Genomic DNA, 22,822 nt, shown 5'->3' with positions numbered 1-22,822 from the left:
TGCAGTTCCACAGATACCTCGGAACAAGTGGTAGCAGAGCGTGGTTGAATGGGTCTCAATTTAGCCCCCTTTGACGGCTAAACATTGTTTTTAATTCGAACTCTAACAATTTTCTCAGTTGCTGGAATTTTTTTGATTTTCTAAAAAAATTCTGTCATCATGTCCGGCCCTCGCGAGGTTCTCCATCATTTCTATTTGCGTAAAGAAGAATTAATTTATGAACTATCTCTCAGAACCTGGAGGCACGTTTGCAGTCGATTCCAATAAGGTAAAAGATTCCCTTGATTTGCCGATTACCATCCCAACTTTGGGAGAGAAAGAGATTGACGACGCTTTCTCCACGATCAATGATAATACTACTGAGCTAGCGTCTGTAGTTAGTTTTTTTAAGTAAGTGATCCATCTCCTAATCAACTCAAATGAGTACAGGCCAGGTTGTACCACTTTTATAACAGGGTATGTGATCTATTGTCTCTGAAGTTGAATGACCTTCAGGGTAAGGAAGCTAGTGCCCTTGCTGAAAACTGGTCCAAAATGTCTAGTAAAGTTAGTCAGTTGTTATCTGGATCTGCGACTCCCAAAATCGACCAGCCTATGGTCGTAAATATCGTAAATGTGGAGGATTCCTCTAAAGAGGAAGGAAGTAGTACTGAGGCGACTACACAACGAACATCTGCCCCGTTAGGAACTGAGTCCGATCGTCGCACGTCCATTCCACTCTTTGTGTTAAATAGGGCACCTGCGGAATCGGCTTCTCCGCCACTTAGGCCCCTTTCTACTATGTCACCTGGTTTCAGCAGTTTACACCATCCATTAGCTATATTACTTAGAGGTATTTCCAAGTTTTCTGTTAACTCCACTACTGATGTCATTGCTTTCTTAAGGTTTTTAGTTGAATTCCAAGATCATGCCCTTGTTTTTTCTCTGTCTCCGTGTCAAATCCTTCAGATAATTTACCCTTATTCCATTGGTGTCCTCTCAGACAAAATAGTTAGGGCAATTGCGGAACAGTTATCCATAGAAGAATTCCACGCCCATATGTTAGCTAATTTTATTCCGGCTCGAGGTAGGTCACCTCTAATTCAGAAATACTATTATAGAGTGCAGCGATTTGATGAAAACCTGGCAGACTTCATTCAAGACATCAAATTCTATACTAGGGTATTTGCCCTTCACTTCCCTGAAGATCAGATTGTACAGGCAATTGTGGAAGGTATTTCTCCATCGTACAGATCATACTTGTGTTTTGCGTCGCGTCCGCAAACTTTTGCCGAGTTAGAGGCTATGGCAGTCTCAGCCGAAGGAGTTAGATATGCTGATACCTTGCGTGTCGCGAAAGAACCCCCTCCATCCTCTAGTAGTTTTCGGCCTCCTCCTCGCCGACCAGTCACTGCCCGTAAATCTTATGCTTCGGAACAAGTGCCCATCAATTAAATCTAGTGGGACGAGGAATGGAGCAGGGTCATCTCAAAGCTGTCTTAAATGCGGCGCGTTTTCACATATTGCCAAGAACTGCCCTAATGCTAGTAGCACCCCCTCCTGCTCAACTTCTGGTGCACCTTCTACCAAGGCCAATAATAATAAGTGACTAATGGCTTCGGCTGAGTCGACTAACTCCTCTGTCCGAGGCTCAGCCCCAAGTAAACATGTCGAAATTTCAGGGAAAACTCACTTTTCAAATTTATATTTTGAAGGTCCCAAAGAATGTCTTGCGATTGCGGCGGATACCCCCGCACCTGTTCCTTTTCTCAAAATTGAATTGAATAATGAGCCCGCAACTGCTCTCTTAGATTCAGGCAGTGTTTGTTCGATTATTTCGGCTGAGTGGTATTCCAAATTAAAAACTATTTGTAAACTTCCTGATCTTTGCTCGTCTTCGGTTCAATATGTTTCGGCTAATTCTTCTCCATTACAAATTTTAGGTTCCTTAAAATCCAAAATTCGTATTTCTAAATTTACTTGGAAGGTTAAACTATTGGTGGCAAAGCACTTGTCTTGCCCCATTATATTGGGAGCAGACTTCATGTCATATACTGGTCTAGTGCTCGATCTTCAGAGCAAGTCGTGCACATTCATATTTGCTTCTAATGTTAAAATTCCTTTACTTAAATGTAGTTCTGTGTCATGTTCATCTGTTTCGCCTACCCAGGATGAGATGTTGTTAGATCTTAGACATCTACCTGAGGAGCAGGCTGATAGTATTCGTAAGTTGTGTCAGTCATTTCCAGAGGTGTTTTCTGATAATCTTGGTGTTACTGACCTTATTGAATACAAGATTGAGGTTACGGATTCGATTCCAGCCCGGTTTCCGCCTTATAGGCTGTCTCCTCCTAAAATGAAAGCTTTGAAGGAGATCATCGATCAAATGCTGAAGGATGGTATTATTCGGCCCTCTAAGTCGGCGCATTCTTCGCCTATTTTTTTAGTCCCGAAACCCAAGGTGGCTTCAGGCCTGTGATTGATTATAGGGCTCTCAATCGGAAGGTGGTATTACAATCTGTGCCCCTTCCTGATCTTCATTTTTGCTTTTCCTGGTTTCGTAAAGCTTAGTTCTTCACCATCTTGGATCTTAACCAGGCGTATAACCAGATACCATTAGCAGAGGAATCCAAGCACCTTACAGCGTTTGCCACGGATTGGAATTTGTATGAGTACAACCGCGTGCCTTTCGGGCTCCCCACGGGAGCAGCTGTGCTCACTAGACTGCTAGATAGGGTCTTCTCCGACATCAAATTTGAGTACTTGTACCACTATATTGATGATGTCGTCGTATTTTCGGAGACCTTCCAAGAACATCTAGATCATCTGAAAGAAGTTCTCAATCGCCTTCGTAAGGCTGGGTTAACTGTGAAGTTGTCCAAGGTCCCCTTCGCTAAGCCTTCCAATTTGATGTTAGGCATATAAGAGGTACTGAAAATGTTGTGGCCGACGGACTAAGCCGTATGTTTTCGAATGATGTAGAGCCCCTTGAACAGGTTCATAGTTCTTCACCTCACGAGTCCCTACTACCTGAGGTTTATGCCATTCTGACTGATGCTCCCATGTTGTTTAGGGATATTGAAAAATATCAACGTGAAGATCCAGTGCTGGCTCCCATTACTGAAACCCTTTCTTCTGGGAAACATGTCGTCCCTTATGTATTGAGGAATGGTGTTTTATGTTGCCCGTCGATGCAGGATCAAAAAATGAAAGTTGTAGTTCCAGCTGTTCTTGTACCAATGATCTTCAAGTACTATCATGAGACCCCATTAGGGGGGCATTTAGGCATCTTCAAAACCCGAGAAAAGATCCGTGAAATGTACATCTGGAAGGGTATGGACGGAGAAATCCGCGAAATGGTAAAATCTTGTAAATCATGTTGGCTTAGTAAACCTACCATGTCAACTAAGCAAGGGCTTTTGTCTTCTCATCAAGCGTCGCGCCCCATGGAACATCTCTACATCGATTACGTAGGACCCTTTTCCCAGTCAAAGGGGAATGCCAATAAATTCATCCTTGTGTGTGTAGATGGCTTTACTAGATTTTCTTGGTTATTTCCCACTAAGCTGGCTACCGCTCAGTCCACTATCTCTTGTTTAAATTCCAATTTTGCTTCTTTCGGTCCGTGTCAATATATATTGTGTCTGATAATGCTAAAGCTTTCACATCCAATCTCTTTCGTAAATTCTGTTTTGATCTGTCCATATCGCATGTGACTACTTCTGCTTATTATCCTCAACCATCTCTAGCGGAACGGGTCAACCGTAATCTGAGGTCGGCCCTTATTGCCTATCATCACGACGATCATTCTAGGTGGGACACGCCCTTGCATTGGTTAGCTTTTGATTTGAATTCGGCGGTTCATGAATCTCATAAGTTTACTCCAGCTTCTTTGATGTTCAAGTTTGTTCCAAACACGCCGCTCTCTAACCTTTGGTCTCTGAGTGATATTCTACCTGAGACAATAGATCCTGATAACATTAAAGATCTTTGGAAGAAGGCTAAAGCCAATCTTAAAGTGTCTCATGAAAAGGTTAGGGAAAGATATGATCGTGGACGGAGACCCACCCATTTGAAGGTAGGCGACCAGGTTATGGTCAAGAATTTTGTTCCCGCGGGCAAGCTTGCCCCCAGATTTCATGGGCCATGTATTATTCTCGATTTCCTTACACCCGTTACTTTATTATTAAGCAATCCAGCCACCGAGAGGATATTTAGGGTTCGCCTGTCCCAGGTGAAACCTGTGTAACTTCCGCGCTAATTTAGCTGGTTTTTATTTTTTTGTTTACACTTTGAAAGAATTCGGAAGGTTATATTTTTTTGGTTTCATTTTTAGGCCTTCTGCCCCTTGAATTAGGTTCCTTGTATATAAATATTCATTGTACAACCTCCCCCGACCAGTTAAACTGCTATCCTGTCCTCGCCACGGCCATTACCTTGCTCCCGTCTCCTGCTCAAACACACCAGTGGCTAATTAAAATGAAATAAGAACTTCCACGCCGCTGGCCCCTCAGCCTCACCACAAAGACTGTACCCTAAAAAACATTTCTGTTCAACAAAAATTCTGCCGCCGAGATCTTAATGTTTCAGTGCCCCCGCAGCCGTGCGGCACCGTACAACTACTGTAGTGGAGCACGGGCCCGATCTACTCCAGTGAGGTCAACCAGTGTACGGCGAGCCGGAGCCCTCCACCCGGCCAAGGCTGATGTGCGGCGCACCTCCTGCAAACTGCCCGCGCCCTGTAAACAATCGCCGCGTGTGCGGCGTGCTTCACCACCACTACCCCTCTCATAGTGCGGGTGAGCGGTATCTCAGGGTACTTGAGGGGTCCGAGCGGCCTCCTCTGGACACAAGCTACTGCGGCTGGTCTCGCCGTCAAAGTAATTGGCAACTAATGTACTTATCCAGCCACATGGACATTCCATATCCACAATCACTACATTTTTGGATTCAACTGCAACATCTGGTGAACTTAGAAAAAAAATCCTCTCAAGAATTAAAAGATTTTTTTTCTGAATTCAACTACTACAAGCATAAAGACAGTTCATCAAAAGCTACTAAATAGAATTTTGAAACTGGGTCAAATCAATTTTTTTAAAACCTTCGGCTACGGGAAAATTTTATTTTCTCTTTTGAATCCTTCTGCAACTAATTTCAGTAATCTACAGCAAAACTTGGACTTGTTTTAAAACAAATTTTGTTTTCTCCTGTGTCACCCCTTGAAAGGACTTTCGGTGGGGGAGGTCTGTACCGGGCGGTACACCTCCACGCCGCTAATTCAAACATTGCGCCAGTTGAAACTCCTCTACTGGAGAAAGCCTGAACTTTAACAACCATATTAATTCTATGGTTTCTCAGAAGATGTCTCTACGGTAAATTTTGAAGTGTTCTGAACTATGCCTGTTCTGATTTGTATTTGTTTGCTCTGTAGTACGAAGTGTGAACATTCTCTTCTAGATGGCACTACGTAAGAACTACAATTGTGCACCCTAGTGCGAAGTGAAGGAACTCTTTTTTGAAGAAATTTGGTATTCATAAGTTTGTTCTTTGTTAAATTTATTTCAGTCATTGTTTGGGTTGGCAGTATAACCCTTCTCTTTCCGCCAGTTTGAATTTGACCAATGAGTAATTTCTGTAATTAATTTTCCACCAATCCTAGATGTCTTCTTCAGTTTTGACTTGTAATCTTTAGCCGACCAATAAAATTTTGTGGGCGGGTTGTAATCATTCATGAAACGTCTCGAATTTTCCGCGAGGGTATATAAACTGCTGATTTTCGAGTCTCAGGGCCACTTCAGTAACATCTCTCCTAGTGTGATTATGTAGCAGGGGGCGGGAAGCGCCTCTTTCTTCGGGCAGCAGTTCATCCATAAGGTAATGGCCGTTTCATAACTTCATTTCTCGCTAGCTCAGCTGTTTAACCCTCGGGGCAGGTTCGAAAACTTTTCCCATGTAACCCATCTTTAAAATGTAATAGACGCTTGGTAAAACTTCGGCTCTTTAACTATAAATTGGGATAGAGAGTGCTAACCCTCTCGAGCTCCCCCTCCTATTGTTTTGAGGTGACTTTGTGTTCACAACCGTTTCTTTTTTTAATGTAATAAAGTCTTCTTATACAAGTCACCTCTTAAAATGGGATTAGCCCTTGTGTATACGGCCTAGTGCCAAATAGGTAAAAGTGTATTAGGAGTGCAAGTTACGCCTCCAGTCAAGTTGGAATTTTGGGCCATATAATTAACCTGTTTTTTACTGAATAGGCCTCAGTAGGTTGGGTATCATTACCCCTGTTCTTGTATGCCCGGAGGGCAGCTTGAAGGTGGAGTTTGGTGTGGCCTTTGAATTGGCTTGAACTTTGAGAACGGGTTGCTCTTTCTTAAAAATGTATTTTCTGTGTGCCTCGAGCAGGCTTAACTGGGTAATTGGGAGCTAGTGCTCCTTGGCATGATTGGGGTTTTCTGCCCCTTTGTTGAACTTTGTACATAGGTAAAGTTGGGCTCATTGCTCAAGGATTGCGTGTCTGGGGGCTCGAAGCACAAATCCATTAACAAATTGCAATTGTACATTCTTAATTTGTTGATATGCTACTGAGTACCTGTTATACTTGTTATTTCTTGATCTTGAAAAGAAAATATAACCTTTGTTAAATTTTAAATTAACTTTAATTTCGTAGTTGAGACCTATTACACCCAGCACCTTCTTTCACCTCTGCAGTTCCACAGATACCTCGGAACACTAATAATCAGTATGGGTGGGCAATGAGTCAGCATCTACCGGTGAGTGGTTTCCGCTGACTAACGCAGTGCGAAATTGATGCTTTACAGCTGCACGCCCTAGGCGATGAAGCTGATAAAGGCTATTTCCTGGAAGTTGACTTACAGTACCCTAAAGAGATACACACTTTTCATAATGACTTACCGTTCTGCCCTGAAAATATGAAGCCCCCGTACATCGCATCAACGACGAAAATGCTAATTGCTAATTTGTGTGATAAATCTAAGTATATCATTCATTACCGAAATTTAAAACAGTGTTTGCAGCATGGTTTGAAGTTATCCAAAATTCATCGCGTACTAGAATTTAATCAGTCACCGTGGCCAAAGCCATATATCGATCTGAACAATAATTTAAGAACAAATGCAGTTAACGAGTTTGAGAAAGATTTCTACAAGCTCATGAATAACAGTGTGTTTGGTAAGACTATGGAAAATATTGACAAACGCTTTGATGTAAAATTGATTACAAACTGGGAAAATATTAAGAAAAGATATGGTGCTAACTATTTAATAAGTAAACCAAATTTCCACAGCTGTACAATCATACATGAGAATTTAGTTATTATACAGATGAATCGTGTTAGAGTTAAGTACGACAAACCTACCTACGTCGGCTTTGCAGTACCCGAATTGGCTAAAACACTCATGTATGAATTCCATTACGATTATATGATGAAGAAGTACGCGCATAATGCGCAATTGCTCTACACAGACACCGAATCGTTTATTTATCAAATCAAAACTGATGACTATTACAATGATATAAAGCCAGACTTGGGTAGGTTTGATACTAGTAACTATCCTGCGAATAATCAATATCATCTACCGCTAGTGAACAAAAAGGTTCTAGGTAAAATGAAAGATGAATGTGCTGGAAATATTATCGATTCATTTGTAGGTACTAAATCCAAGTCATATATGCGTAAAACTCTTAAATGAACTACAAATAAAGAGATTGAAGGGGATTAAAAAGAATGTCGTTCAGAATCAGCTAACTTTTGAAAACTATAACAATTGCATTAAAAGTAATCCACCTATTTTGCATAAGCAAATGTCTGTCATTAGAAGCAAGAAGCACCAGTTGTACTCATGTAATTAGTAAGGTAGCCCTTAATAATGATGATTGCAAACGGTTTGTCATTCCAAATTCTACCAACACTCTAGCCTGGGAGCATAGTAGTATTGATAGGTACTACTTTACATAAAGCAGATGTGTGTGTGTGTGTGTGTGTGTGTGTGTGTGTGTGTGTGTGTGTGTGTGTGTGTGTGTGTGTGTGTGAAAAACACTATGCTAGAGGTGTGTACTTTGTAATATATACGTTAAGCTGTCTTACATCACAATTCACTGTACATATTGTATAAAGATAGGGAGAGATACGCTGAGAGCGTACTATGGCAAGTTTAAACTTGTACATTCAAGAATTGTGTTGAGAATAGGAGAAGTACGCAAACACCACTACGGTAAAATGATTCGAGATAAAACTTGCACATACAAGATGTAAATAATGTAGAATTGACATATTCTTTTATTTTAGGTTAGGTATTACATTCCTTCCGCTCCTTATTAGCAAGATAGAGTTTTGTTCAATAGTATATCACTCAAGAAAGAAGAGTAAGTATGTCAAGAAAGAAGGTGATGAGCAGATTCGTAAGTATGTTATCGTCTATCTCATGTTGAGAAGAACAATATTAGCAACATCGAACTCTAGTATGTGTTCAAGTCTAAACTTGCAATACTCTTGCTTTTGCGATGCACGTTCGATAGACATGTACCTTGATAGAGGAGGAAGAGCAGCTTAGTAAGTATGTTGAGAAGATCGTTTTTTTTCTTTCTAAATAGTGTTCGATTCTAGTCATGCAATGCAGTGTTCAACAACGTCGAACTATAAACAGTAGTATGTGTTCAAGTCTAAACTTGTAGGTACGCGATATGCGTGCTGTCTTATGTGTAAGTTCGCGTTGTATGTTCGATAAAGCTATGCCTTAACAGAGCTGGAAAAGGAGGTTATAACAATCGCTATCATTCGCAAGCCGTTCAAAACTGTACTCTTGTTTTCTCTTAGAACAAATCGATGTTCTGATCATATGTTGTATCGAGTACAGTGTTCGATTATATATTCTTAATCGCTTCTTTTTAAACTGTCCGCTACTACGATCAAGAGCGCAGCACGGTGCTCTCAGATGGCGGATGTGGAATTTGCCGCCACCACATGTCAAAGAATAAAGATGCCAACACGATGTTCTCTTGGCAGATTTTCAAATTGTCCGCCAGCACAGAGTGCAGCGCGGCGCTTTGTAGATTAAAGATGGCGGATGACAGCTGTCAAAAAAGCACGTGGGTTTGTAAAGCACGTGGAATTCGCCACCACAAAGAAGGCAGCACGGTGCTCTCTAGATTAAAGATGGCGGATGATAGCTGACAGAACTTTCCAAATTACCCGCTACAACAGAGAGCAGCATAGTGCTCTGTAGTTTAAAGATGGCGGATGACAGCTGACCCAAGAAGGCAGCAAGGTGCTCTCTAGATTATAGATGGCGGATAACAAAAAGCACGTGGCTTTGTTTCCAAACAAGAGAACGTGGAATTTATCGCCACCACATTTCAAAGCTATCTAGCTAAAGATGGCAGCACGGCGCTCTCTTGATTAAACATGGCGGATGACAGCTGTAAGAAAAAAGCACGTGAGTTTGTTTCCAAACAAGAGCACGTGGAATTTGCCACCGCCACAAAGAGGACAGCACGGTCCTTTCTGGATTAAAGATGGCGGATGGCAAAAGCACGTGAGTTTGTAAAGCACTTCGAATTTGCCGCCACCACATAGAGTGCAGCACGGCGCTCTCTTGATTAAAGATGGCGCATGACAGCTGTCAAAAAAGCACGTGGATTTGTTTACCGATTCAAATCTCGCGCTAGTGAGGTTAAGTTGGTAGCACTAAGGTTTAGGCCCCTTAAGATGGCAGCACTGCGGATGACAGGTGGCGAATTTGCAGCTACTGCGATAAAGAGGGCAGCACGGTGCTCTGTAATTTAAAGATGGCGGATGACAGCTGTCAAAAAGCACGTGGATTTGTTTACAAATTCAAATCTCGCGCTAGTGAGGTTAAGTTGGTAGCACTGAGATTTAAGCCCATCAAGATGGCAGTACTGAGGTTAGCGATGCGTTGTTGCCTGTCAAAAAGCACGTGGCTGTCAAAAAACACGTGGATTTGTTTACCAATTCAAATCTCGCGCTTGTGAGGTTAAGTTGGTACCACTGAGGTTTAGACCCGTTAAGATGGCAGCAGTGAGGTTAGCGATGCGTTGTTGTCGATGACAGGTGTCAAAAAGCACGTGGCTTTGTTTACAAATTCAAATCTCGCGCCAAAATTCAAATGTCCCGCCAAAATTCAAATTTCCCGCGGGAGGTGGAGGCCTCTCCCGAGAGCCGCACGAGGAAGTGGTGGGCGAACCATCCAATTATACGACTCCCCTTTAAATTAAATAAATCTCAGCCGTATATTTCGAGTAGTTGTGCCGTCCTTAATAACCGATAGTTATGTCAGCAGGTGACGAGGAGCCCGTAACTACCCTGATATACAAGGTTCTACCAAGATAATCAGCAGACTTAGCTGCATGTTGAGTATGTGTTCAACATGTGCGCCACGCATTGTTCAAAACGTTTCTAAATATTACTGAACAAGTTCATGTACAAAGACGTTATCTCCTAGCGCAATTCGGGAACAGAAATAATTCTTTCAAAATGTCCTGCATATAGGCATCTCAGGAGCAATAAGTGTATTGGAATAGAATTCCACGAGGAATTAGATGACCTCCAAAGTGTCTTCCATCAGCGTAAGCGACTCCACTGCTCTCTGTTGACACAATACGGAACTTGTGAAAAACAGCTAATATCGCTTTACTATTTGGTGCCTGCTCGTCGTGACGTTCTATGACGTGAAGCTATACTGACGTTTCCCTCAGCATGTTCCCCAATAAACACCTTCAGTTCTCTTGTGAGAACCTCGAGACGACACTGAATTCGGTCAAACTACATACACGTTAAATAAATAAATACTCTGTTCTGGAGAAATATGGTCAGAAGATGAGAAGTGTATATCGCTACAAAACTCAGTTTCTGGAACTAAAATAAGAGTTACAACAAGATTTAGAAGCACTCACCGCCTTCAGCCGTTGTTGCGTAACCAGTGCCAGTCGCCTCTTCCCCACTTTTCGTGTTCACGGTGACATCCACTTGATAGTCGTAATAAGGTTGCAGATCAGAGAAGGTGATTTCAGTTTCTTCTCCAGCAGTGACATTCTTTGTGACAATTCCATCAATCTGTTCACAGTCATCTCCTTTGGGTCCTTGGGGAATCACAGAAACTGTATACCCTGTTACATCGGCCAGTATACAGCCAGTGATGTTCCACTGAACGGTCAGACTTCTGTCGCCACCGCTGACCACCACTGCTGGAGCGTGTGGATCTGCAAAGATACAAAACAGAGAACACTCATAGAAGAAGTCTCACTCTTAGAGGAAACAAGATATCGCCAGAACACAGGAAAGAGGCACGAAGGGCATAAAAGCTCAATACAGTCGGACCCGGATCACAATAAGAGCTTGGATAGAATGCGAGGAGGCTGGCACAAGTAAATGGAAGCAATTCCACACCTATCTAGTTGCCTCGTGGTCAACAACACATACTCCCAACTTAAGAGACCCTGGAAGTCCTTTTAGTCGTCTCTAACGACAGGCAGGGGATACCGTGTACGTTTTTCTACCACACATATCCACAGCGGGACATACGCGGAAAGGTAATTGAGGTTTAAATTTAGAACTCCACGCACAAGTTGTGGAGACTGCAACGCCCTCACATTACCCTATAATTTTGCAATGTGACAATCATACAGCATGCCAAATATAAATCTGATATGAGTTTGAAGTCTGAGATATGTCCGTAAACACAGTGTTGCAGAAAACAAGTAAGGTTACGTATTGTACCAGCTGTATTTTAACATGTTTTGAAAATATACTATAGTAGCGTTGGAGAGGAAAAGTGGATTCTGCATTTTTGGCATGTATTTTCAGAACATCTAAGTTCTTCACTCGCGTACAATAGCGCACGACGGTATTATCTAGCATAAATGGGGATACATATAGACACATTTAGTAAGTTTACCCCGAAAGGGCCTACAATTAAACAGAATTATTATTTACTATAGTCATTCAGTGCTTCTAACCTCCTTGGACTGTCAGTGACATGATACCATCTGCCATAGTTTGGCCACACAATTCACATACACATATCTTGAAGCGATAAAACCATGTATAATCTAGGAACGAGATGTCTTTGAACCTGATTTTCCTCAGTCCACTTTTTTCTAACATTGCACTCGAGCTATAAAATTCCATGTCTACATGAATCCTTTTGCACTTCATCATTTTAGGAGTTCGGAACATGGACCACTTGGTGGGCAGGTTCTCAGTATAAAATAGATTAGACTTGAGGGAACTGTTTTTTTTACTCTGAGTGTTACTTTCAGGAAACACGCTTTTACTCTTTTCGGTGTTATCCATATCGTTCGTATACCATATTTGACTATAGGTGATATGATAGTTTCAAACAGCACCATTGTGTGCATAAAGATCATTGCGGAAGATTCCCTATTCTGTATATTGCCTGCAATGGCGTACCAAGACAATCCGTGAAACCCAGACTTCAAATGAGAATGATGGAAGTCTAAAGCACATTATAATGTAAGCATCGGACACATTGTCCACTTACACAACTTGAGAGCAATGAGAAACAACGTCGCACACAAATGTTTGAGAGCAAGACATCGGAAGCTGACCTTGCAGCGCGGCATGCTGCTGAAAGTCTGATTGGTGCGGGGACCGGGTGGATAGGTGTGCTGGGCTTCGCTTCGTCAACTTGCCACTGCTATAAACCACCACGTGTTCCTCATTTCACCGTATATACTTCTGACTTAATCATTCAGATAACAGAGTGCTGGCATTTCACTTCCGTTCACCTACATCCTTGTAGGAAGACACTGCAGGGCTGGTGTTATAGGAGGTCTGCTAAACTGAAATACAATCTTTCACGTTTAATGTTCTCTTTTATTGGTTAGAATCGAACCCGTGATCATGGGTCGGACACCACTGCTGATCTCCCGAGGAAGCTAATAATTCGGGGAACGATGGGTACGACAGCTGAAATCCTTTCTTGTTTCTCAATGTCTTTGGTTAAAGATCCACCACCAATGATTAAGGTTTCTGAGGCGTATAACGCTTCAGGTTTGATCACTGTATTGTAGTGTCTAAGTTTTGCATTCCGAGATATTGATTTTTATTATACCTGTTCCAAGTGATCCTGTATGCTTTCTGTAATTTGGAAATTCTTTCTTTATTTGCTTCGCGGTTTAAACCAGAGGGCTGAATAATTTCTCCCAAATATTTAAATTGGTTCACTTGAACAATTTTGCCAAATTTAGTTATCATAGGTTGTCCATCTAAGTATCGTGAGGCTCCTTCCATGTACTGAGTTTTCTCATATGAAATTCGAAGTCCCATTGTGATGGCAATTTCATTATTATTATTATTATTATTATTATTATTATTATTATTATTATTATTATTATTATTATTATTATTATTATAGTGCATCTTGTCTATATAGGCTTGGTGATGAAATGAGGATGAAATGAATTGTGAATACGTCATAAACCTCAGTCCCCAAACGAGGCAAAATAACAGTACAAGAAAGTTGATTCTTAGAATTAAACCTGGGCCATCGGTCCAAACACAAGCATTCTATTCATTTAGCCACAAATTTGCTAAACTTGCTAAATTTGCTACCATCTCCACTGATGACGTCACGGCAGTAGATTTTGAAACAGCCTTGACATTACAGCAGGCTATTGGCTGCATCACATAGCACTTACGGGTCGACGTTCGCTAAACCAACTATCAAAAAGGGGTAATCTGAGTCTAGTGGTAGCCCACGCCTCAATCCCAGCATACGCCACTGATTGCCTGATGTCCGTAATGTTAGAAGTAACAATGATAAATAGTAGTTGACTTACGAGAACCCCCAGTGAAACTCCGTTAGTTTGTGTAATTTCATTTGATACTGTGACTCCATCGTCAGTTATATATCAGGATGCTCACCATAATCTTGAACAAGACTTCATGAGTATAGTTTTTATTGTTCACCCCCTGCAGGTGTGGGCGGTATAATAACATAATAGCACCCACAGTTTTCCCCTGTGAGTGAGGGAGGTGTATTAAAACCCACGGTTTTCCCCTGTGAGTGGGGGCGGTATAATAACATAATAGCACCCACAATTTTCCCCTGTGAGTGAGGGAGGTGTATTAAAACCCACGGTTTTCCCCTGTGAGTGGAGGTGGTATAATAACATAATAACACCTATGGTTTTCCCCTGTGAGTGAGGGAGGTGTATTAAAACCCATGGTTTTCCCCTGTGAGTGGGGGCGGTATAATAACATAATAACACCTACGGTTTTCCCCTGTGAGTGGGGGCGGTATAATAACGTAATAACACCTACGGTTTTCCCCTGTGAGTGGGGCGGTATAATAACATAATAACACCTACGGTTTTCCCCTGTGAGTGGGGGCGGTATAATAACGTAATAACTCCTACGGTTTTCACCTGTGAGTGAGGGAGGTGTATTAAAACCCACGGTTTTCCCCTGTGAGTGGGGGCAGTATAATAACATAATAACACCTAAGGTTTTCCCCTGTGAGTGGGGCAGTATAAAAACATAATAACACCTACGGTTTTCCCCTGTGAGTGGGGGCGGTATAATAACGTAATAACACCTACGGTTTTCACCTGTGAGTGAGGGAGGGGTATTAAAACCCACGGTTTTCCCCTGTGAGTGGGGGCAGTATAATAACATAATAACACCTACGGTTTTCCCCTGTGAGTGGGGCAGTATAAAAACATAACGCCCATGGTTTTGGAAGATAGGAAACTTAAAAGGGTCCACCTTTTCAATACAAAAATGTTATAGTTTATTTACAACATATATTTACACTTGGAACTAGTTTCGACGCTGTTTGGCGTCATCTTCAGCCAAAATGTGGGAAATAGGCTAGCATGTAGACATTTATATTACACAAGGTGTTACATTAAACGATACACATCTTACGAGGAGATAAAAACAGGGATGAATATAGAAACAAATGAATCGTTGAGAAAGCAAAAGTTATAAATATTAAAAATAACCTTAACCACACATCATGCAGTGCGAAAATATTCGCCTTGAATGATTCCTGAATACAAAACGCACGCGCACACATTTCTGAAGAGCTAGCAGGCAGGAAAAAGTAAAGTGAAACCTTAAGAGTTCTTCTGAGAAGAGTTCATCATTTTTTCTATGTTCCGACTAACTAATGAAGTCTCCCTTGAGTTCCTGATAAACATACACAACAGGAAATTCTCCTTCACTCTGCATTTTAAATATTGTGCAGAGACGTGAAAGCATGATCTTGAACATGATATAACTTCTTCATTTAACCCAATTTTTTTTTTTTTTTTTGGCTGAACTAGTTCCAAGTGTAAATATATGTTGTAAATAAACTATAACATTTTTGTATTGAAAAGGTGGACCCTTTTAAGTTTCCTATCTTCCATTCTCAGTTCAATACAGACAAAAATGAAATTCTTAGATTTAAACCCATGGTTTTCCCGTGCAGGTGGAGGCGGTATAATAACATAATAACACCCATAGCTTTCCCCTTGAGTAAGGGCAGTATAATAACACAATAACACCCACGGTTTCTCCCTGTAGGTGTGGATTGTAGAATAACACCCACGATTTGCCCATGTAGGAGGGGGAGTATAATAACACCCAAGGTTCCCCCTGTAGGTGTGGATTGTAGAATAACACCCACGGTATCCCATGCCTGTCATAAGAGGCGACTAAAAGAGGCCACGGGTGCTCTGAACTTTCGAAGGTGGGTTGGCTATCATGGGGCCCTTAGATGAGTCCTGGCATTGCCTCCACCTACTTGTGCCAGGCTGCTCACTAGTCCCATACAACCCTCTCCAATGTAAAATGTTCCAACGCCCACATAAATTTACAATTTTACAGCTCTGTCAAATCCATTAAGAACTTCTGTAAGTACATTGCAGTAGTAATCGAGCTAGTGAAGCGAGAAGTTCTATTGTGTGTGAGTGCTGAGTGAGGAATATGGGAACTGCGGTTCAACAATATCGGACAACCATAGGTCCATGGCACGGACATGTGAAGTGTGAGCATGCGGCTTGTGCGAAGGGTACCTGGCAACAACACAGCTTGCACGTACCTCTGATGGCAGCGGTGATGGTGGCAACACTACTTGTAATAGGTGGTGTCAAGATGAACCCTGGTCCTAGACCAGTGGGATCGATTGCTGGGAAGAGATCGAGAAGATCAAAGAAATAGAGGCTTGTCAAGCTGAAGAAACTACGGACCTAATTATGGGAACAGTATAATGAAATGAAGGAGATAAAAGGAGGGACTGAGAATAATAACAGAGAAGGTTGTGCAGAATACTGGTGAGTTAGAAATACTGAAGACCAAAGTAAAGGGTTTAGAGGAGAAGTTAAGACATTAAAGTGGCAAGAAAATATGGTTAACCAGGAAGCCAGGAGGAAAATTATCTTTATCTACGGTGTACCTGAGAGTAAAAAATGAAAATTTAAACGTTAGAGTGAATAAGGTGTTGGACATAATGAAGGTGAACTGCAGTGAAGTAGATATGGTTGACATGCAAAGAGTGAGGACAGGCAAGAGGAGAAGGCCAATAAAGTTTTAAGGCAGATTAAGAATTTAAAAGGGGAAAAAAATAAGGGTGAAAAGGGATATGTGCAAAGATACCATCATGGAGCCGAAAATTCTGCGTTCACATGTAGGAAGAGGAAGGTGTACATAATAGACAGCTCTTAATAGTTGGTGATGGACATCGTGCAGCTAAAGAAAATGGATGAGAAGCAGAGCAGCAACAGCAAGCAACAGGTGAAGGAATGTGCAAGGTTGCTATGGTGATGATGATGCTTGGCCCCTCATGATGGTACTTATCGCTAGGAAAGTAGAACCATGGCATTTGTTATGTTACGGTACTAATCAAAAGTAGCGTAGACTCGTGGTATTCCAGACATTATGGTACCGGTACTATTCACAGGTAATGTAATGCGCACATGTAACACAGACCTATGGTATTTCTCACATTGCAGCACCATTTACAGGCAACGCAAACCTATGGTGTTCCTCACATAGTCGGTACTAATCATAGGCAAGGCAGACCCATGGTGTTGCTCACCCATGGTGTCGCTCGTATAATGGTACTAATCACAGATACCGTAAAACCCAACCTGATTCACACACAGTCGCTACTAATCACTAGGGCCTGGATTGATATGCACAAAAAACTCAAAAAATATGCAAGCACGTATGCATTTAAAATGTTGAAAATATGCACACAAATATGAATTAAAAATAAAACAAAATAATCTTGCCAAATGAATTATTTAATTTTAACTCAGTGTTAAATTGATAAACAGTTTTATTCCTTGCAAAATGATGTACGCTAGTAGGTTATCAACTGTTTTTCAATGTTTTCAGGGATCAATGACTTTCTGTTGTGATAGTACATATATCACACCCCCGAATTATATGTAGAAGGTAGAGATATTATTGTCAGTATTCGATTTATTATCATTATTATTATTATTGGTATTTCATGTGTATGTTTTGTCATTTATATTTATAAGCTGGAAGATATCCACATATGTAGGTATGAGTAATTTGTTTTGCACGAGTGGGAAAACATTGCTTTAATAACTCTGGTAATTTGAATGAGTCATATGGATATCCCAGTGTCTTATGAGATGTATTTGTTGTGATGTACTTGTGTCGGAAAATTCATGAGTCATGTATATATCCCAGCCTGATGAGGTGAGCTTGTTGTTGTACCAGAGAAGTTTGGTGATTCGTGTAAAACTCCCCAGAGTTTGTTATTGTCTTGGGAGGAAGAAGTAGTTCAGGGCTTGGTCTTGACTTGAGATCACTCATGATTGGCTGGCAAGCACCAATCCAGACGTCTCATCTGAGAGGAGGGGGATGTTGATGTCTATAAAGGTTGATCATACGGCGGGAACCTAGGTCATTATGAGAAACATTGTAAGGGTGATTGTAAAGGAACGAGAAGGAAGATAACTACAAGCAGGAACACTGTATGAGAGAACTACAACTGACGCACTGTACGGGAAGGAAGTGGTGCTGATACACGGTACTGGAGTGACACGGCTGCAATGGACTGGACTTCAAACGTTCATGGAGCGTAGTCTTGTTACGTTCGTGGAAAGTGGCTGATTGTGGAGAGTGCTTGCGCATTAAGTATTGTAGCACTTGTGGCGGCCTAGCATTATATGTTGGTGAAAGCTATCTCAGACTTTCCATAAATTTATGTTGAGGATCGACAGACATGTGTATATATCTTTACAACAAGTGTTAAAATATGTGAACACAGTAGTACAAGGTACAGTATCTGTGTGATGTGATAACTGCCGATTATGAGAATCGGTAAGTGGAATTGATAGAGACAGTGAAGGGTATTTATCTTCATACATGTACATTGTTCATCGGACTATTTACAAATGGTAACTTAGTTCTCGCTTTCGTTTTCCCACGAGTTTCATTATTATTGTTGTTGTTGTAAATATGGAGTCTTCCAGCAATATTTTATGTGTGTATTATATGTATAATGTTGTATGTTGATGAGGTGCTCATGCACGGAATTTGTTCAGAATATAGTTAGCTATTTTAGAATCAGTGTTATTGATAAACCTAGGTGCAGTTCCTACCTAATTAGTCGTTTTCAGGAGGTTAGGTAAGGCCTGCAGCAGATGTACCAGTACGCAGCATTATGTACACGCCCTGGGATATAAAGTTTATCATGCTCTTATCTAAATTCGAGGGATCCATTCTGGTGAACTCTGGCACCCATACTACGGACATTTCGGTTAATTATGCTTATTAATTTTATTAAGTTTTTGAGTAATTTTATTTATATATTTTTATTTATTTATTATTATTATTATTATTATTATTATTATTATTATTATTATTATTATTATTATCACGAAAAAAGTTACACTGTTATACGCTGAAAATGATCATTCTACGTCGACGGCCATAACTGGGGAACACTTGTACACTGGCCCTGACTGCTCAGAAAATTATTCTGGCAAAGACTGTCTGATTCCACTTTTCATTAGTCCTGGGTTTGAGTCCATCACCACACTGAGTTTCTCTTCCACTTTTTCTCCAAGTTTCACCAGGGACACAATTTAAAGAACTATTGGTATTTTGAATTAACTGAAGAGGTTCGTGTAGGGGTGCACCATGAGTTTCTAGGCCCTTAATTGCCATGTAAAGTATTGAAAAATGCACATGAATGAAACATATTTTTATGTACAGTTTCAGATTCAAATGCGCACTTTGCTTCACAAACACACACGCTATGACTATCATCAATACTTTTAACTACATCTTTTACTTGATTAAAGTTCTCCTGGTAGAATGCTACTGCAGATAACTAAGTTCCCCATCTTGTGAGAACAGGTTCTGGTGGAAATAGCTGTTGTGAAAAGGGCATATCGTCTACCTGCTTGTATTGCGACACTGAAAGCACTTTCCTTGATCGGGAAAGGCTTCTCGTGTTGCCGGTGGATATACAACAAAGAGTTTATTAGATATTTTATTTCCTTCAGAAATTTTGGATAATTGATCACAACGTAAGAGAAAAATATATCTGTATATGCACTTATGTTCAAAATAAGCACTAACCTTCAAAATATGCATTTGCATATGCGCATAAAAAAATTTTTAAACCCGGGCTCTACTAATCACAAACTTATTGTGAACCTAACAAAGTGGTACTACGTGCAAGTAAAAGCAACCCATGTCTTCCCCACGTGGCCGTACTAATTACAAGTAGTCTCATGGTTTTAATTCGATCATCCCTTGGTCGCCCCTTTTAGTCGCCTATACAGCAGGCAGGGGATACAATGAGCGTATTCTTCGCCTGCGTCCCCACCCACAGGGGAACGGTTGCTATGAGTGCAGCAACTTGTGGTAGAGAGGTTCAGTCTTCTACAAGGTCAGTGAAAGGAAGTGAACTGCATGGATGTCTGTCATGTCATGACATGTCAACTCTCCTGTTTAGCTATGCTTCATTGTTTTGTGTACTTGTTTTGGAATCTCAAACATAATGAAATATATGCTTTAAAGTTTTTAAAGAGAAGTGTTTGACGGGCTATAAAGTGACCGCAAGAGGACTCTGTTAAATTGTGAAAATATCCAACCAATGGTCCAGGCTAATGGATACATTGAAGAAGAGAGTGTGGTAGTGTGGGCAGCATTTACTTGCGTATAAACATCTTGAAAGAGGACATTTCAGAGTAAATTGCAAAACTCAAGATGATGTGGAGATTGTGGCTGATCTAGAATTGCTATGTGAGAAGTTGGAGGAGTAGGCACTCATGGATTCAGAAATGCTGAATTGCTGCTACAAAATCCAGCTACCAAAACACAGGAATTGGACATGGAGGCACACGCTGCGGATGAATACTCAGGCAAGTAGAAGAGAATAAGCCTTTACTTGCAGTAAACTCTAAATACTATTGATGATTCTATCTCTGAGTCAAACATAACCAAGATGACATTTAAATTTGCCTTTTCTTGAGTTAAAGAAATTTGGAGGGGAGGTTTGAGGGCAATTTAAAAAATAAGTGATGATCCTAACATAGATGATTCTGATAAATTTCAATATTTGTTACAAGCCATGGAGCCAAAGACTAGAAGTGGTGGAGAGTTTTCCCCCTGTAGGCATTAACTATAGCACGGCTATCGAGTGCTTGCAATCTAGGTTTGGTTGGGATGATGTGTTATTAGAGCTCTATGTCAGGAAACTACTGAACTGATTTTAGCTATGAATTCTAAGCACAAGCAGGTCAACCTTTCCTCTCCCTATGACAAAACTGAGACTTAGTTAAGGACTGTAGAAACCCTAGGAGTAACCACAGAGAAATATGTTGCAATGCTGTTTCCACTAGTTGAATGATGTCTCACGAGCTTGACAGGGGAGCTATAACACCAACTCAGCTCAACCAGACTTGATAGGCTAATAGATTTTCTGAAACCGAAATAAAAAAAGAGGAGTGAATCATTATGGCAGTCCAAGGGTGTAGGATAGGAAGTAGTTCCAAAGGCATTAGGAGCAGAGTCAAGCAGTCATAAAAATACTCTTCTTACAGCAGCTGGTCTTGTTAATTTTTAGTCTAACAAAACTCATGTGTATTTTGTAAAGGAAATCACTTAAGCGATGCTTGTTCAGAAAATGGAGTTTTATGAAAAGAGAAACATTTTAAATAGGAATAACTGGTTTGAAAAAACAGAAATTATGTCCCAAAAACCAATACAGCTAAAAGAAGTTACCATAAATGGTAATAAAATCAAAACAGTAACTCAATTTAAAGATCTTGGAGAAGTAATAACACATAATCTAAATGAAAAAATCTCAATCCAAACAAAAACAAATAGATTAGCTAACACACAAAAATTAATATGGGGCATCTACAATAAGAAATTTCTATCAATAAATGCAAAAATAAAACAATGTGATACAGTTATAAAACCAGAAGCTACATATGCATCAGAAACACTTTTTCACCTGACAGACTTCAGAAAATTGGAAGGTGGATTGGAAGAACCTGCATCAACAAAAAATACCAGAAAGATGGACAGTGGCGGATAATACCTAACAAGAGGTAGAGCTCCTAGAGCTAGAACCCATTACAGATACTATTTGTAAGAGGAGACTGGGATTCTGTGAACATATTTTATGAGGATGCAGGATTTGAGACTTCTGAAACAACTAGTACAACACAATCTCGTCTGAAAAAATACCACAACAGGATGTAAATGGGTCAGAGAAGTAAGAGAGGATCTGAAGGAGAGAGGCCTTACAACAGAACACACCACAAGTGAGATAAAATTAAATACAAATCTCCGCTTTACCCTTACGTGGAACAAACCCACAACACACACATTTTCAACCGAGGAAAGGGCACGAAGATCAGGGCAGCTGAAGAAGTACTGGAAAGACCACAAAGCGCGAACAATCTCTTCGAAGAGACCTGAACGATGGACTGACAAAAGTGATCCTATGTGGTCATAAAACAAGAAGAAGAAGGAATTGGTGTCTTATAGGCAACCAATTCCAAAAGATGTAAGAGTTGAGAAATCTCTACAAAATGTGAACTGTAGTCAGGTTTTTCTACAAACACTCATGGTGATCACATGAGGAGAAAAGGAAAAACAAGTACGTGTTCTCATGGATCCTGGATCCCAACATTCCTATATTAGGAAAGATGCTGCTCAGAGCATGGGGTATGAACCCATCGGAGATGAGACACTGATTTATGTTTTCTTTGGGAGTAAAGTAACTAATCCAGAAACACATCTCACTCACAAGTAAGGATGAGAAGTGTAGATGGGATATATGCTTGTAACTAGGTGAAGAAAACTTTTGTTGTCATTCAGCCTGGACCATTCAGCTCTTCGTTGAAGATAGGCCAATTGAAGTTTAGGTTGGAGCGGTTCACTGGGAGAAGAGAGATTCTACGGTGTGGACTTACAGTACCTGGGATAGGTTTCACACTGTCTCACACCGATTGTGTGAGCAACCTTTGGGAGCTAGATACTCTTGCTATTCAAGATCCAGGTGAAAGAAAAATAAAGAAGAGAGAGAACAGGTGACTCAACATCATTAAGGTACATGAAGAGGGCCGCTATGAAGTGAGATTACCCCGGATTGAAGGACATTCACCAGTTCCTAGGAATTTCAACTTGGGGAAAAGAAGAATGGAACATATCCCCAAGAAACTGGAAGAAAATGGTTCTAAAGCAATGTGTAATGAAATTCTAAATGGATGGGCACAAAAAGTGCCTGTCTCCCAGTGGGATGAAAGAAACTATTTGCCACATCATTCCGTGAGATCCTGACTGAGAGTTCTT

At 40.8% G+C, this 22,822-nt stretch overlaps 1 protein-coding gene across 1 annotated transcript in view; it reads right to left on the bottom strand.

Moving 5' to 3' along the window:
* The window catches only part of LOC136866889 (receptor-type tyrosine-protein phosphatase H), an 819,913-nt gene that overhangs the window by 698,929 nt on the left and 98,162 nt on the right, over positions 1-22,822 (bottom strand). Inside the window, exon 3 of the mRNA XM_068227107.1 lies at positions 10,912-11,217. Coding sequence (XP_068083208.1) covers positions 10,912-11,217 — 306 coding nt within the window. The remainder of the gene's footprint in view (positions 1-10,911; positions 11,218-22,822) is intronic.

Source organism: Anabrus simplex, chromosome 3 (assembly GCF_040414725.1).
Source record: "Anabrus simplex isolate iqAnaSimp1 chromosome 3, ASM4041472v1, whole genome shotgun sequence".
Taxonomy (NCBI): domain Eukaryota; kingdom Metazoa; phylum Arthropoda; class Insecta; order Orthoptera; family Tettigoniidae; genus Anabrus; species Anabrus simplex.
This window is presented reverse-complemented; position numbering and strand designations above follow the sequence as displayed.